Source organism: Hesperophylax consimilis, chromosome 26 (genome assembly GCF_061612785.1).
Source record: "Hesperophylax consimilis isolate HC1 chromosome 26, BYU_Hcon_1.0, whole genome shotgun sequence".
In the NCBI taxonomy this organism is placed as follows: domain Eukaryota; kingdom Metazoa; phylum Arthropoda; class Insecta; order Trichoptera; family Limnephilidae; genus Hesperophylax; species Hesperophylax consimilis.
Window position 1 is genome coordinate 8,868,837 of NC_142861.1, and position 17,697 is coordinate 8,886,533.

The window sequence follows — 17,697 nt, forward strand, 5'->3', positions numbered from 1 at the left end:
ACATTAAAAAATATCGATATTCGATGTTTAAACTGATAGTGCCGCGCGTGCCGGTTAGAAAAATGCGTTAAGTCCCTCAAATCTGGATAGTAATAAGTTTATATTTTTTACCTATAATGATTAGAACGAGATTATCTTGTATGATAAAATTAGTTCTCACGGCAATGCGTTTGCAACAAAAATGTATGGTGGCCCCAAATCGTCGACTCAATAAACCGTTAGAAAGAATCCGAAAAAAATATAGTAGACAACACAATAGTTTATCCAGTTAGAAAGGAAATAACTATATTAACCATAAAAAATAATCACGCGGTGCTTAATTTAAAATTACGCATTAGCAGTAGTTGTCATGTATTCATTTTCAAAAATGGCGCCGGTGAGAAGTCCGGAACAAAAAAATAATAGAAATAAGCAGGAAAACAAGCTTTTCAAACTTTAATTATTTCGTTTTCTGCAAATGCAGCCATGTTTCACCGGCGTGAACTTCTCTAGAAAGAACTGTCAAAACTCGAAAACAGAAATGCTAAATTAATTTGACGTTTCGTCTGAGTTTACTATTAGGTTAGGACTAAATATTTGTGGACAAGATACAAAATGTTTTGTTGTTTAAGAGGATGTTTAAATGGTTTTAGCCTTACACCTAGCGTTCCGATCAGGCCGAAAGAAAACCCAATTCAATTGGATACGTCACATATGGGTAACTGTTTTATTTTGTTTGTTTATATGTTTCACCATACGATTCGGTTTTATTTAATATGCTGCTATTTTCAACATAATTACCGATGTACAGACATAATTAAACATTTGGTCGAACTTTTGAATTTAAATTGCAACCACTATAAAACATAGTTTTTTCTTCTTCATATCATATTGCACTGTTTCACATTAAAAACACCGTTAGGGAAGTTCTTATTTACTATTGCTCCCTCCAATCACATTCTCCTTTCCGTATCACTTCTAATATCGATGTTATTATTTTGTTTTTCGTCATATTCTGTTTGAATGTATTACCATACAATTGATTTTATAGAATATTCTGTTCATGTCAAAACAATAACTATTAATACAAAATAGAGCGTGAAACATGCATCATCTATCACTTGATATATGTGTTTAAGACATCTATTCTCAAATAAGTAAAATTCCATCTATCCAGATTGTTTCAATTTACCAGAATCAATAAATAAAAAACTAGCATATGATACACGTAATGTGGAACCTGTTTGAATGCTATGTTAATGTTTTAACTATTTAGACCATTATGATGGAGGGATATGCCTCCTACGTAATTGTGTATTTATTAAACATACTATTTTTGTCACATTTATACACCATTGATTCATAAAATTGGCTCCGCTTTGCAGGAAATGTAACAAAAATTGAACAAGCGTACCACCAAAGAGTATTCTCTCTAATAAACATGCAGAAAGAAGAAGTGTTAAAACCGATGTCAAGATGATATTGACTAAATCCGTGCTAACAGTCAACAATTCATTCCGACAGCCGGTAGACAAAATCTGCTTAATTAAGCACGGTGTCTTGGCCGTCGCAGTTTCAGTTAACTGTCAATATACACATACAACTTTTTAAAACAATGTCATTCGTCATTTAAATGTACTGGCTTAGTAATGAACAGAGGCAGACTAATGAAGCTTGTAGAATTGAAAGGCGTCGTATATGTGATCAATTGAATCTGTTTCAGAAGAAACGGAATTCAGAAAGTTGTTCAGAAACCACAAGTTATGGCTAAATACCTCATTGACCAATTTACTCGCTTTTTAGTGTCAAAGAGTACCAGCTGTCGATCCATAGATAATACCCTCCAGTGTTGCCATTGTAAAGTGATTTCTTATTTATTTCCTTGTTAATATTGACTCTCCTCACGAGCACGACCGTGCTCGGGAAATCGTTGTCAGTTAAGCCAATCAATCCAATATTGTAAGGTTATCGATTTGACCATGCTAGACCCCCTAAACTTAAGTGACTGAACTAGTGACTGTCGCTTTAGACATAAGTAGAAGACAAGTGTTTAATAGTATTCATTCTCCAAGTATGCATCTCATCTACTTCCCCTTGTCCTATTTGGGTCGGGGGACCTATCGCATCCTCAAGGTGTCTCCAGGTGTTCCCGCTCTGCGCCACTCTTGCGGCCTCCTTTCACAGCAGGCCCAGCCTCTCTTCGCACACAGCACACAGCCTCTGGAGTCGCTACTCCCAACTTTGCCTGGGATAGTCCACTGCACGTCTTCCCTCTGGAATCACACTTGGAATTTTTAGTGGAATTTAGTTTTCTGGAATACTTAATAAGTAACCAATCAATTGCGACTTTTCTATGAAGCGTAGGACAGCTTTGATATTAAGCCAATCTCGGATCATCGAGCTTCTTATTCAATTCCACTTTGTAACTTCTGTCACACCTCTCAACAATTTCATTTCAACGGCTTTAACCCTGGAACGTATTCTCTCTTATATCTTCTATTCTCATGTCTCGGTATTCTCTTGATAATGTGTACATTTACGTTTAGTAATTTGGTATGGTATTTGTGTTCCAGGCCATGAGGTGGTGATAGTGAAGGGGGGCCAGCGTGTGTGCGGGTCGGGCTGCGCGCTGGGCAGCGCCCCCCTGGTGCAGTCCAAGTCCTACTTCGAGGTGAAGTTGCAGCAGGGCGGGGTCTGGGCTGTAGGGCTCGCCACTCGGAACACGGATCTGGATAGAGTGCACGGTGAGTCACATTGACGTTGCGTCACATTGATTTTAAGTCACAAGCACTTTGAGTCACAATAAAGCATAGTTTTAATTCTTACCTTGAAAGGGGTTGCCTGTGAGTCACACCCAAATTGAGTCATATTGATATTGATTCACATTGAGTCATATTGACGTTGATTCACACTGTTGTTGAGTAACATTGATAGTGGTTCACATTGATGTTAAATCACGTTGACATAGAGTCTTGTTAACGTTGATCTTGGTTCATGTCGATTTTGGGTCACATTGACATTGAGTCACAATGACGTTGACGTTGAATAATTCACATTGAATGATGTCAATTCTCGTTGACGTTGAGTCACTTTGTCATTGTGTCACATTGGCGTTGAGTCACGTTGACGTCGAATCACGATAACGTAGAAAATAAATAACTCTAAAAATTTTTTTGCTGCATAGCGAAGGGATTAATAAACTTGCATTTTGTTTTGAAAATCCAGAAAACGTTAATTTTTGTGTTATTTCATTGACTTAATAAGATTCAACATATTATAGTATAACTTATTAGTTCAATTCGAGGTAAGTAAAAAAATGCTTTCATAATAGGCGTAATAGTATTTTTTATGTATAGTTACAAGGCCAAAGGGTTCCCACCTACATTGAATTTCGCATTCAAATCAAGCCTCTCCACCCAAAGCAAGTTCTTATCTAAGAAAGTCATGGCTAAACTTCATGTAGCTACCCGTTTCTGTACACATTCTGAATACAAATTTCAAAAACAAACATATTTTTATTTCGCAACTTATTAAAGTTTAAGAACTTCTATTATAATTTAGATTTGATAGAGTCATAGTATGATAATGGATACATACCTTTATTATGTATCATCGCATTAATATAATATTATAACTATATAGTTGATATTATTTAGTTGCGTAATGTAAAGACGTGTTACACTATGAAGGGCACATTTTACATAATGGGGTGTTTTGTATGTATGCAGTGCGTTTGAACTGAGGCTATGTTTGGTAGAAGAGTGCCATCAAGATAGGGATATTGTGCAGTTTTTTTAGCGATTACGTTGAATTCAGAGCGCAGTGACTTTCCAAATAAAATTGCAAAACAAAAGTACTTTTGTAATTTGTTTTCGGTTTAGCTGCCAATGTTTTTTTTTTTCTTAATATGTCCTATTTGCATTTTTTAAGACAAGACTGCAGAACACACGCTTTGTTTTCAGTATACATATGCCCTGCACTATCAAAATTAAAATGTAGACAGTTAACTCGGTACTTTTGTACTGGTTTGGAATTTGGTACTTTTAGTGGAATATCATCTACGAGTGTGGTTGGAATATTTGGATTGTGATTGTCTTTTAAACAAAATAATCTGGCTCCACGAATAAACAATAGAATTATAGGTTGGCTACTTGTTATAAATACAAAAGTTACGTTATTCAAAAATACTCTTTTTGATTCTCACACATGAGCGATTGCTATGGCGAAAATTCACAAATTGCGGTTTAAACTGCTTGCACACCCTCCTCACTCATCAGATCTAGCTAGAAATGACTTCTTTTTGTTTCCTCGGCTAAGAGTTGAGTTCGGAGGGCAGAAATTTTCGTCTAATGAATCAGCCGTCACCTTCGTAAATAACTATTTTTCAGAGGAAGACTAACTATTATTTCGACGTGTAAAGAGATGGGAGCATCGCCGGGAGAAGTGTATAGACTTACAAGGAGATTATGTATATTTGTATTTCTTTGTTAGGTCGGAAACTTTCAGACTACCCTCGTATATATGATCCGGTGACACCTGACTTTTGATGCTACTGAATTCTTGGCATTTAAAGGGTTAATAACTTGTTCCAATTTATTACTTTTTTATTACACCGAGTAAATACGTTTTCGCAGCTGTCATAATACATTCAGATGTGAGGTTCTGTTTGTCTTTTTTACATATATTATAGTTTTATTTTTTTTGGTTTATCACCTAATAAATGGCATCTTTGGTACACATAAAATACATTACAAAAATTAAAAAAAATATATTTCCATGCAATCATCTTGCTTATAAATCATAAAAGTTAGTAATTGTTTTGTTATTAAATTACCATAGAATATAGTCCAGAATCTATCCAAGGAAGATCCCACTTATTTTTTAACATCGTATTTACATAATGTGAAAAATATGCACTTGGAGCACAGCTAACTAACTAACCATCACGCCGTTTTTAGTGCAGAGAGGACAGACCGCCAAACAACTCAGTCTTGGCACACAATCCTTACCTCATTCACAATCAATACATCGTCTCATACATACTCTTCTATTATTCTGACTCTTGACATGGCCCGACTCAAGTATCTGATTCACTTGGTCGTTCCATGTCTTCCTCGGGCGTCCCCGACTTCTGCTACAATTCACATTTGCATCATATATTTTCCTTACACTCCTTTCTTCGCTCATTCGCTCTACATGACCAAACCATCTAAGCGTCCCTTTCATGATCTCACTCATTACGCTTACATCAGCCTTGCACTTTTTTTCTACATTTGTCACACTGGGCTTATCTTAAAACACCCCATTTTGACGTATTGGCAGTGCAGTTGCGGGAGTATAATTTTCCGTGAAATGTGACTCACATGAAAAACAATATCTATAAGTAAAGTTGCATTGAGTTTGTGTGTAAACGGCCTCGACCCTAATACAGACAGTGCCCGGCCAAAACATTAGATCACCAGCCTTACTGGCTCTACAAGCAAAACAGTTTTCCTTTTATTAGATTATAATATATAATTTCATAATTGAACATTGTAATTAGATGGTAAATTCTGATGGATGGGTTGCGCATGATCTAGAACAGATTGGTAATCAACATGGTGTGTCATATTAAGGTTTGATATAGCACGGTGTCAATGTTAGACTGATGTAATTGGGGAACGAATTGAGGAAAAAATACAGACATGGCATTGCTTGGGTTAGTTGTAGTCAATTCGAAGCAAGCGTTTGATGGTGATACTGAAGCAATTTTTTTTATAAGTACATCATTAATCCAAAATATCCAACTATTAACTAAACATCATTTTGGTTGTGTACATTATGTAACTTTCTTAAATTCTAAAATATACAACATAACATACAATGAATTTATGCCGCCTTTCTTTAAATAGGTTATGTAATGGGCAGTATTGTTGCCTTCCAAGCAGTTGATCGGGGAAAGATTATCGCCCTTGGCAATTTTATTTGTATTTTTTTAAATATGTGATTTTTCATGGGTCTATTACAAAATATAGTACATGTTTTTTCATGGGTCGATTGCAAAATATAGTACATGTTTTTTCATGGGTCGATTGCAAAATATAGTACATGTTTTGTCGTGGGTTGATTGCAAAATATAGTACATGTTTTGTCATGGGTCGATTGCAAAATATAGTACATGTTTTTTCATGGGTCGATTGCAAAATATAGTACATGTTTTTTCATGGGTCGATTGCAATATATAGTACATGTTTTGTCGTGGGTTGATTGCAAAATATAGTACATGTTTTGTCATGGGTCGATTGCAAAATATAGTAAATGTTTTTTCATGGGTCGATTGCTAAATATAGTACATGTTTTTTCATGGGTCGATTGCAAAATATAGTACATGTTTTGTCATGGGTCGATTGCAAAATATAGTACATGTTTTGTCATGGGTCGATTGCAAAATATAGTACATGTTTTTCGCAATGCAACTATTGTATAAAATGATGGGTGATATAACCAACTATTGTATAAAATGATGCATCACATAACAAACTATTGTATAAAATGATGCATCACATAACCAACTATTGTATAAAATGATGCGTCACATAACCAACTATTGTATAAAATGATGCGTCACATGACCAACTATTGTATAAAATGATGCTTCACATAACCAAGATTCAATAACACGTAAAATCTTTAAATAGTATAAAACATTGTCACTATACGCGTCTGTCTGTTTGTGCGCTTAGTTCTTGTAAATCATGCAATGGATTTTGATAGGGTTTTCACTATCTTTTAGAGAATAGCTACCGGAAGGTTTATATATATATAAACCTTCCAGAATATATGGTAAATGGATAATATATTTATAGAAAGTAGAGAAAAGTCAATTTTTTGTAATCAAGTAGTAAAAAAATATTTTCAGGCGCTTACATTGCGCTGGCTAAACCTTAGGAGATACATCAAAATAATGTACTACGGAATCATATATCTTAAAAAGACCTACAGGAAAGTCCGCGATGGTATATGTTGTCACTAAACAGATCTCTCAAACACATTTTAAAATCCCCGCGAAACTAAATTCAACGCAGAACTAGGCAGCGCAGAACGGCGCGCATGTATACTGCGCACCGACGCGGAAGCCCAACGGTTTTTATGACCGTGCGGCCATCTTCACTGCAACTCTAGCTCTGGGCTCGACAATACGTGTGGTTTTAAACACCAAAACTCGGCCTCGGACGCTGTGCGCCCGGCCCCGGCTCCTCAACATCACCATAGCCTAGCATGCGCAAGTTTTGCGCGTGTTGACGATTACTACCTTGGTTTCCACTCTACAATGTCTGGAAGTAACACCTCGCTGGCCTCGCAACTCCTGCAACCCCCGGGACAACTCATGTAAGCGTGCACCACACCTTTGCCCTACTATGTGCCTTCTTTAAATGCCTGTTAAAGACGGCTGCCAGACGGAGCCAATATGAGAAAGAGATTTGTTCAATTCAATCAGCCAGGAATAATTTATGATGTATGTTGTGTCCCCTTTTTTTGATATTCTATGTGCCTTTTGACCTGTAAATACACTCATTAATCATTCCCATATAGGTGTTTCATTTGACGAGGGAGTGGAGTCTTGAATTGTTGAATGTTCCCTGTGTAAAGGCATACCCTGCCGACCCAAAACCTGAGCTAAATAATTAGAGTCCCATGATTCTACCTACTGAAGCTGAAAAGCCGGAACTGGCTACCATCGTGGAGCCAGCAAACCCCAGTTCGTAACAATGTTTATATCCTAAGGATAACCTCCAGTATCACGTCGGCTAGTTGTCAATAAATGACTTTCAATTTATTGTAAATGATGCTGCAATTATATTAAATAATACTTTTGACTCGAAAACGCAATTTCCTGAAGAATGAACTGTGACCATGACCTTAAAAACGCAAAGAAACTGACATCATTGTCATTATGTACATAATAACCCATTTTTGCATTTTTTGTTGGTCACAATATATGTAGAAGAACTTTGTACTTTTTTTATTAAATACATCATGATATATAATAATATTATGTTTGGTAAAATTATATTCCAAATGAGAAGCAGCGCAGTCTATTAATTTTGTGTTCAGTTAGTTAACCTCTTGTGCGCCAACATAGCTAACTCCTTAGGCCCAAGGTATTTCCGCTTTGCACTAATATCCAAATAATAGGAATATTTCTGAATGTAACCGAAAACTAAAAACTGTTTTAAAAAAGGTAATAAATATATGTTTTTTTGAAATGTAAAAATTTTTAATGCTAAAATTTAAAATGAATTAAAATCATTCACTTTACGTTTTTGTAACTAAAATTACTGATAACGAAAAAATATATGAAAACAAACTTATTTTATTAGATAAATGTATTATCAATGTTAATGTCACCTCATTTTTTTGTCATTTCATATAAAAATAATTAATAAAAAAATTAAAAATCTCCGTAAGTTTTTTCAAATTGCGGTCAGAAACTTTGATTTCATAAAGGTGTATATTTTGATTCTACTATGGTTATCTTCTAGATTTGAATATAAAGCGTGATAATTTTTCTTTCTAACACCGTATAGATCATAATTTTCATCACGACAATAACAGTAAATGAAAGCGAACAAATTACCCTGAAAGGATATTTTCAAAAACTCTGTTTTCTGAATATAATTAGTTATGTATTCTTTTGTATCTCTGGGATATCTGAATATAACTAGTTATTCTGTTGTGTCTCCAAGTTATCTGAATATTACTAAGTTATTCTGTTGTGTCTCCAAGTTATCTGAATATAACTAGTTATTCTGTTGTGTCTCCGAGTTATCTGAATATAACTAAGTTATTCTGTTGTATCACCGGGTTATCTGAATATAACTAGTTATTATGTTGTACCTCCGGGTTATTTGAATATAACTAGTTATTCTGTTGTATCTCCGGGTTATCTGAATATTACTAAGTTATTCTGTTGTGTCTCCAAGTTATCTGAATATAACTAGTTATTCTGTTGTGTCTCCGAGTTATCTGAATATAACTAAGTTATTCTGTTGTATCACCGGGTTATCTGAATATAACTAGTTATTCTGTTGTATCTCCGGGTTATCTGAATATAACTAGTTATTCTGTTGTATCCCGGGTTTTCTCACAAACTCTCTTATTAAATAAAACTCCAGCTTTAACAAATCACTTTGCACTTTAATGTGAAAGACTGACAACAGACTCTGATATCTTATTTTGCAGGCGGTTGAAATAATATGGACTCCGACCTTGAGGTTCCTACTTTATTTATTATACTCCCAATCTCTACAATACTTGACAGCTAAAACGCCATCTATGGGGTAACCCAATAGACTACTATTAGTGCCATCTATCAGTGACCATGTACACTAATATCAAGTATATTACATATGGTAGATTATATATATATTTTTTTTATAAATGTATCAATACGTTATCTGGTAAGATGGTACAATTTACAAAAACATAATTTTGCAAAAAAAACATGCAAGTTATTACAAAAATAGAATCAGCTGGTCCACTACGATTTTGAGCCAGCACACGAAAATGTAATCAATTTAAAAGATTAATTCAAAAATACTGTTAAATAATTTCTGTTTTTACACGATTTAGAAATAACACGGTAATGGCGATATCCATTCTTATTAAAATCCTAGATTTTTCCCTTTAGAATAGAACATATCTCCCATCTTCCTATACTTACAGAATTAATTGTATTGGTAAATTAGGCATGTACTAAAATCATAATTTATTTTGTCCAGGCGGCATGGACAAAGAATCGTGGTGTCTCAACAGCGACGGGACAATCCGTCACAACAACCAGGAGCTGTACCGACTGACGGTGGATCGGCCGCCCTCACCCTCTGTGGCGCCAGGCCTGGCCACCGCCGACCTACTCAATAACTGCCCTCCGTCGCCCAGCGGCCATGTGGCAACGGCCGCCACGGGGGCCCACGTTACCCCCGTGGAGGGAGACACGGTCGGGGTGGCCTACGACCACATTCAAATCAATTTCTTTTTGAATGGACGTAATATGGAAATTCCAATCTCCAATGTGAAAGGAACAGTTTTTCCCGCACTGTATGGTGAGTGAGGATTTTTTTCTTCTTGTTTTAGTACTGCACTAGAGTCTCATCTGATCCCAACCATCTGGAGTTAGTGGAAGTATTACATTCCCAATTAGGGTATGTTGTGAGTCTGAAAGTAGTAGGCAAGAGAAGGAGTCGTGGAAGTACCACTTAAAGGAATGTTTCGATTCTCCGAAAGACTACCATTGCAAGTATCTACCACACGAAAATATATGGTAAAATGTCTGAATTCATTCATTCTTCACAACTAGACATTGGATAATATCAATTATCCTAATTCAAAAAGCTGTAAGTTACAAATTGCTTCCTTAAAAGAGTGAAGCCGAGGTGAAAACAGTGAAAAACCATTTTTTTTTCTTCTAATTACTTGTAATTGTTGGGAGACTTTCCTTCTTTTATGAAATGAAAAGTTATGTGATTGAATTGCTTACAATTTTTTTCTCTCCTGTAAAAGCATTCTTCTTGATTTTCTCTCCTGTAAAAGCATTCCTCTTGATTTTCTCTCCTGTATAGCATTCCTGTTGATTTTCTCTCCTGTAAAAGCATTCCTCTTGATTTTCTCTCCTGTAAAAGCATTCCTCTTGATTTTCTCTCCTGTATAGCATTCCTGTTGATTTTCTCTCCTGTAAAAGCATTCCTCTTGATTTTCTCTCCTGTAAAAGCATTCCTCTTGATTTTCTCTCCTGTATAGCATTCCTGTTGATTTTCTCTCCCGTAAAAGCATTCTTCTTGATTTTCTCTCCTGTAAAAGCATTCCTCTTGATTTTCTCTCCTGTATAGCATTCCTGTTGATTTTCTCTCCTGTAAAAGCATTCCTGTTGATTTTCTCTCCTGTAAAAGCATTCCTCTTGATTTTCTCTCCTGTAAAAGCATTCCTCTTGATTTTCTCTCCTGTATAGCATTCCTGTTGATTTTCTCTCCTGTAAAAGCATTCCTCTTGATTTTCTCTTCTGTAAAAGCATTCCTGTTGATTTTCTCTCCTGTAAAAGCATTCCTCTTGATTTTCTCTCCTGTATAGCATTCCTGTTGATTTTCTCTCCTGTAAAAGCATTCCTCTTGATTTTCTCTTCTGTAAAAGCATTCCTGTTGATTTTCTCTCCTGTAAAAGCATTCCTGTTAATTTTCTCTCCTGTAAAAACATTCCTCTTGATTTTCTCTCCTGTAAAAGCATTCCTCTTGATTTTCTCTCCTGTAAAAGCATTCCTCTTGATTTTCTCTCCTGTAAAAGCATTCCTGTTGATTTTCTCTCCTGTAAAAGCATTCCTGTTGATTTTCTCTCCTGTAAAAGCATTCCTCTTGATTTTCTCTCCTGTAAAAGCATTCCTGTTGATTTTCTCTCCTGTAAAAGCATTCCTCTTGATTTTCTCTCCTGTAAAAGCATTCCTCTTGATTTTCTCTCCTGTAAAAGCATTCCTCTTGATTTTCTCTCCTGTAAAAGCATTCCTCTTGATTTTCTCTTCTGTAAAAGCATTCCTGTTGATTTTCTCTCCTGTAAAAGCATTCCTGTTAATTTTCTCTCCTATAAAAAACATTCCTGTTGATTTTCTCTCCTGTAAAAGCATTCCTGTTGATTTTCTCTCCTGTAAAAGCATTCCTGTTAATTTTCTCTCCTGTAAAAACATTCCTGTTGATTTTCTCTCCTGTAAAAGCATTCCTGTTGATTTTCTCTCCTGTAAAAGCATTCCTCTTGATTTTTTGACACAGTCCTAATTGACACAGCGGTCCTAATTGACTCCCGATTTTCGGCACTCTTCAGTGTTTGATCAGCCATCAAGGATTAACAGTAATATAGTTGAACAGAATAAGGGGAGTGTAGTTGATTGCACCACTGTCTTTATGAATATATGAACATGAACAATAATTATATTATTATTTTATTTCTTATTTCAGTTGACGATGGCGCCATCTTGGATCTAATACTGGAGAATTTCCACTACCCCGCTCCGCTAGGATTTGAAAAAATTATGTTGGAACAGTCCCTACTTTAACTACTTTAACCTCATCTATCGCAAATTCCCTATTTATTATGGAAATTCCCCAGATATCGTTATTCATCTCTTAACCCTTTGAACCCTCAGATCTTCACCCTTACAAGCAGACATTCCATCCCCCAAGTCTTAATTGCTTCTCTGGTGAGACAAAACTGTCTTCTATCTTTTTATTAAACTATATAAATTTGGTGTTTATGCTTTTATGGTTTTGATAGCTCTTGTCAAGTTGGGTGAATAGTGAAAAATTCTGTGCGTTTGTTTGTCCTGCGTGAAATCTGGTTCAGTGAACTTAAATTTGTTTTGAATTTCAGTTTTCAATTACTTTTATCCAAACTAAAATTACAGCTGGGCAGTACTATTGTAGTTGGCAACAATAACATTCTATCAAAATCTATAATAAGTATATATAATAATTTCGGATGAGGGTTTGGGTACCGCCACCCCGAGGACCACTTATTTGATAACCAACACCTCTGTCATAGGTCACCCCAAATGGTTCTCTAAGTTTGGTGATTTAGCAGGGGTGCCCAAGTTCATCAGTTGAGGTGTGTTTAGGGTACGCCTGCCCACCAGCTGCGTTGCATGCCAGATCCAGGGGAGATCACTGATCCCTAGATTCCTACCCAACCCTCTACCTTTTACCTGCCCAGAGCTTCCTCTCTTTCCTTTCCTTAAAAAGCCCTCCACACAGCATCTCAAAAGATGACATAGGCCCTGAGGGAAATCATTTTCCTCCCACCATTTGTGTGCTCAACCTAATAGCTAATGACTATTACCTATTAAGTTTGCCCACCATTTGTGTGCTCAACCTAATGGCTAATGACTATTACCTATTAAGTTTGCCCACCATTCGTGTGCTCAACCTAATGGCTAGTGACTATTACCTATTAAGTTTGCCCACCATTCGTGTGCTCAACCTAATGGCTAATGACTATTACCTATTAAGTGTGCCCAACATTTGTGTGCTCAACCTAATGGCTAATGACTATTACCTATTAAGTTTGCCCACCATTTGTGTGCTCAACCTAATGGCTAATGACTATTACCTATTAAGTTTGCCCACCATTTGTGTGCTCAACCTAATGGCTAATGACTATTACCTATTAAGTTTGCCCACCATTTGTGTGCTCAACCTAATGGCTAATGACTATTACCTATTAAGTTTGCCCACCATTCGTGTGCTCAACCTAATGGCTAATGACTATTACCTATTAAGTGTGCCCTACATTTGTGTGCTCAACCTAATGGCTAATGACTATTACCTATTAAGTTTGCCCACCATTTGTGTGCTCAACCTAATGGCTAATGACTATTACCTATTAAGTTTGCCCACCATTTGTGTGCTCAACCTAATGGCTAATGACTATTACCTATTAAGTTTGCCCACCATTTGTGTGCTCAACCTAATGGCTAATGACTATTACCTATTAAGTGTGCCCACCATTTGTGTGCTCAACCTAATGGCTTATGACTATTACCTATTAAGTTTACCCACCATTCGTGTGCCAGTTTACGTCACTTGTTCACCTTCAACTTCTCCTACAGGGTTCAAAGGGTTGACATGTCAGTAAAAATGCATTATTTAAAAAAAAAACGTTTTTATTCCTTGTTATTTTTTGTACTTTGAAAGTTGGTAAATAGGGATTTGAGTATTTTCGACTGTTAAAGACATATTGCCCAGAATCAAATATGAATCCTCCAACTTTCTTTCCCAATTTATGAAATATATGTAGGTATATTTAAATTGTAAGCATAACTTTTATTCTTATTAGATTAATGGACATTTAAAAACAATTTGAACAGTACTGAGAGCTTAAAAATTGGCTTAGTCACCTGAAAATTTTGTGCTATTTTTCATATTATTTTTGCGAAATTCTTATTTTTGAGAAAAGCTGTGTTGTATTTTGCAACAAAAGTGATTTTGTGTTAACTTTTTGGAATAACGCTTTTTGTAGCTCTTTTTTGTTTTACAAAATCAAAAATATATGCCAGTATGCGGCATTTCCACCGTCAAAACTTTAGAGAGAGAAATATTCAGCATGTATAATGTTAGAATTCTTATTTTAAAATAACAGAAAATCGCATGAAAATTTGCATTATTTGCCTGAAAATTGTAAATTTTGCAATATTTAATATAAATTTTTAAGATTTTAGTCTCTAAGCAAAATTTCGATTCTGGATGGTAGTTTTTCGCCAGGGCAATACTGAGAGTACTACTCTTGAACGTGCTGCAAATATACCACACATGTAAAAATGTATTATTATATGTATTACCTATATATTACTTTATAGATATTCTATCCCGGCAAGTCGAGTTCTGTAAGTGCTTTTAGCTTTTTTTGTATTATCATTTAAGTCGGTGGTCAATGATACTTGTGCAAGGAACTAATGTTTAGGTAATATGCTATTTGTAAGAAATATTATTTAATAATTCTTCTAAGTGTGATAATTTAATAAATAATATAATATTGTCTATATCACTTATTATTATGAAAGTAAGTAATTTAATAAAATATTATACATAATAACTACTTCATCGCAGAGTCCATTTATAAGTCAATAATACATACTCTATTCTTATCTGAAGATGATTTATCAGACAAGAGTTGTCTTACATATTTTATGAGCTTAAAATATTACATAAAAGCATAACTAATTAATACTTAAGTCAGATTTTTAATCCAGTTAATATAATATGTATAAAGTAACATGCAAAAATGTTTTGTTGTTTTCATAAATAATTATGTATGTATTTGTAATAAGCATTAACTTTGTGGATTGCCATAATTTACAATAAAAATATATAAATTTGTTTTAGACCACTTTAATTTTAATTACACTCTACCGGTTTAGGAAGCATCCTTCCTACATCAGGAAATTCGTCCAAAGTTAAAGTGGTATAGAACAAATTTATATATTTTTGTTGTAAATTATGTATGTGTGTAAACCCGACATTGTGGTTTCACCAAATGTCATTCCCAATTCGGGGTCTGTTGTGAAGCTGTGGGAAGTGGAGATAAGAAAGAGGAAGGTTGGGAAGTACTTGGCTATTCAGGCAACTAACTACACACAATTAAAGATATTTCAAGTTACATTTCGACTCTGGAGGGCGATTCTGAGTATTTACAACTCGTAATGTCATTTCTCAACAGTAACTGAAATAATCACATAGGAAAAAGCGATACTCAAAATATTTCGTACCAAATATCAATCACCTGCCTTTTTTCCAGTTAGTCGTTCGGCTTAGTTCCGGAAAAATTGTGTAATAATATAATTGGCGTAGAAAAATCTTGTAGTTTTTTATAATCCATATGTCAATTGCTCAGTTTTGCATATTCTTTATTGATTTGAAAAATTCTCTACCCTCCTGCCTACGTCAAAACGTCCTTTCAAAAACTTATGTTTTTCTTATTATCTTTACAAATATTTACAAAATAATGGATGTTGTATTAAATGTGCTTATTTATTTGTTCTTAAGAATCTATATAGTTTTTTATGTGTACCTCTTTTAGATTAAGACATGCACTGATTAATTATTTTCATACAACTAATTTCAACAATATTAACTTTTGATATGATTTAAGATTGTCACGACCGTAGATAATTGAAATAGGGGAGATTTGTCATGGAATCATTATTAGTATGAAACAGTTTCACCAACATCGTACATCCGTACCACTGCAAATCGTATCATTTTTAATTGCATAGTACCTTTGATAGTACGTGCAACTTGGTCGTAGCTTAGTGACAGTCGGCACGCTTCCATGCCATATCTCCCTTTGTTTCTATTGTCTATGGTTGGGGCTAACCCAAATAACGTGTTGTGGAAATAATGTAATAACTGCTTCCTAGGCGAATTATTTGCAATACATAATCTTTAAAAAAATTAATTATTAATGTAATACTTAGGCGCGTATCACGAGCATTTGTGTGATCAGGGAGCGGCCCTGAGCCAAAAGGCGCCTGGCGCTTGTATTAGGTGTTAGGTCAGTGCCTTGGTTCCTTGGTGACTTAGCACGCCGGCGCCCGGAGCAGACGGCTTCAATTGCCGGCCCTAAGCGTGATAGTATACATTTTTACATGCTCATTAATTGCGTGATCGCCTGGGAAGCGTTTAAGAGTAAGATCAGGATAATACATGTAATATATTATCATTGTAGAGAAAGATTTATAATTTTAAGAAATAGAACATAACACTTTGGCATATAGAGCGTTAAATTTGAGAAGCATTACGTCAGAGAATTTTTTTTTTTTTTTTTATAAAGAAAGACAAACATTCCCAGGTTACGAATAACCCAACAATGTTTGAAAATCTCCTACTACCACAACAGAAAGCCGAAAATGTTGCTTGTGTTGTGATGGAGGACTTAGCCAGCCGAGGAATCGAACACGCGACGCTCGGGTGAGACCCAAGCGCTATGCCCACTCAACCACTGACCGGTCATAGTATTATACTTCTCAATAAAATTCAAATAAATGGGTTATTTCTGAATGTCTCCGAAAACTAATGACTGTTTTTAAAAGGTGATGAAATACGCCTTCAAATATATAATTTTTTCAAATAAAATGGTTCAGCTTTAGTTTTTTCATGTAAACACTGACTTAAATTACTGATAACGAAAGAAAAAAAAAACGCATTTTATTTGACAAATGAATTATAAATATTATCATCACCTCACTTTTTTATTGTTTCATATAAAAATAATTAATTCTCAAATTGCGGTCGGAACCTTTGGTTTTATAGAGGTGTACATTTAAATTATTCTGTGGTTTACTTCTATATTTGAATGTATAGTTTTGTATTTATTCTTTCTAACACAGTTTAGTTCATATTTCTAACAATGACAGAAAGGGAGAACTATTCTGAGAAATGAACAAATAGAATCTATGGATAATAGATGTTTGTCCAAAAAACCGAACAAGAGTTAACACCCAACAATATTAAATTTTTCAAAATATTAATCATCCGACGTATAAATCGAATTTAGTTGCATGATTTTATTTGTCCTTTCGGTAGTTCAGTTTAAAAAATTACCGTTGAATCCATAATTCTGATGTCGCCAAGCACTATTCACTTTTTAATAATATTGATGTTGCATGCGGGATGGAGGGAACTTTCTTTTGGTGAATGCTTTCAAAACGGTTAAATTAATGTCTGATTTTTACACATAGTTATTTTATTTTATAATAGTTTTGGAGCAATATTATTTATAAGAAGATTATAATATACAAGTTTTGGTTGTTTGTTTTCAAGTGGTAAAAGAATAATTATTGCATTTCCTTATTAATCACTTTACGATATCATCCTCTTATAACTTATCCATAGGATATTATATATTTTACTCAAAAGACAAATAATTTAGTTTACATCACTTTATTTTTATACTAGTGGACGTGTAACCGGCGTTGCTGACTTTTCTATAGACCTTTTTAATATATACAATTCCGGAGTACATTATTTTAAGGTATCTGATAAGGTTTAGCCAGCGTTAGCAATGTAAGTGACCGAAAATATTTTTTTTTACGACTTGATTACAAAACTGACTTTTCTCTACTTTCTGTAAATTCAATACGCATGGATTATACGTAAAAACCCTAATAATTAAAATCCGTTGCGTAGTTTAGAAGAACTAAGCGCA

The 17,697-nt window shown here is 34.8% G+C and overlaps 1 protein-coding gene across 1 annotated transcript; it reads left to right on the forward strand.

Annotated features, from left to right (window-relative positions):
* Positions 1-491: 491 nt before the first annotated feature.
* On the forward strand, positions 492-16,270 carry LOC149411071 (SPRY domain-containing protein 7). The gene is made up of 4 exons (XM_089647081.1): positions 492-697; positions 2,553-2,723; positions 9,741-10,064; positions 11,958-16,270. The coding sequence occupies exons 1-4, from the start codon at positions 595-597 to the stop codon at positions 12,053-12,055; spliced, it is 696 nt and encodes a 231-aa protein (XP_089503207.1). The 5' UTR covers positions 492-594; the 3' UTR covers positions 12,056-16,270.
* Positions 16,271-17,697: the final 1,427 nt, after the last annotated feature.

Bases quoted from the DNA above. Each gene is read 5' to 3' on its own strand.
- LOC149411071 (XM_089647081.1), top strand. From the start codon at position 595: ATGTTTTGTTGTTTAAGAGGATGTTTAAATGGTTTTAGCCTTACACCT. The intron at 698-2,552 runs GTAACTGTTTTA...TTTGTGTTCCAG, and splicing joins ATTGGATACGTCACATATGG to GCCATGAGGTGGTGATAGTG. The intron at 10,065-11,957 runs GTGAGTGAGGAT...TTCTTATTTCAG, and splicing joins AGTTTTTCCCGCACTGTATG to TTGACGATGGCGCCATCTTG.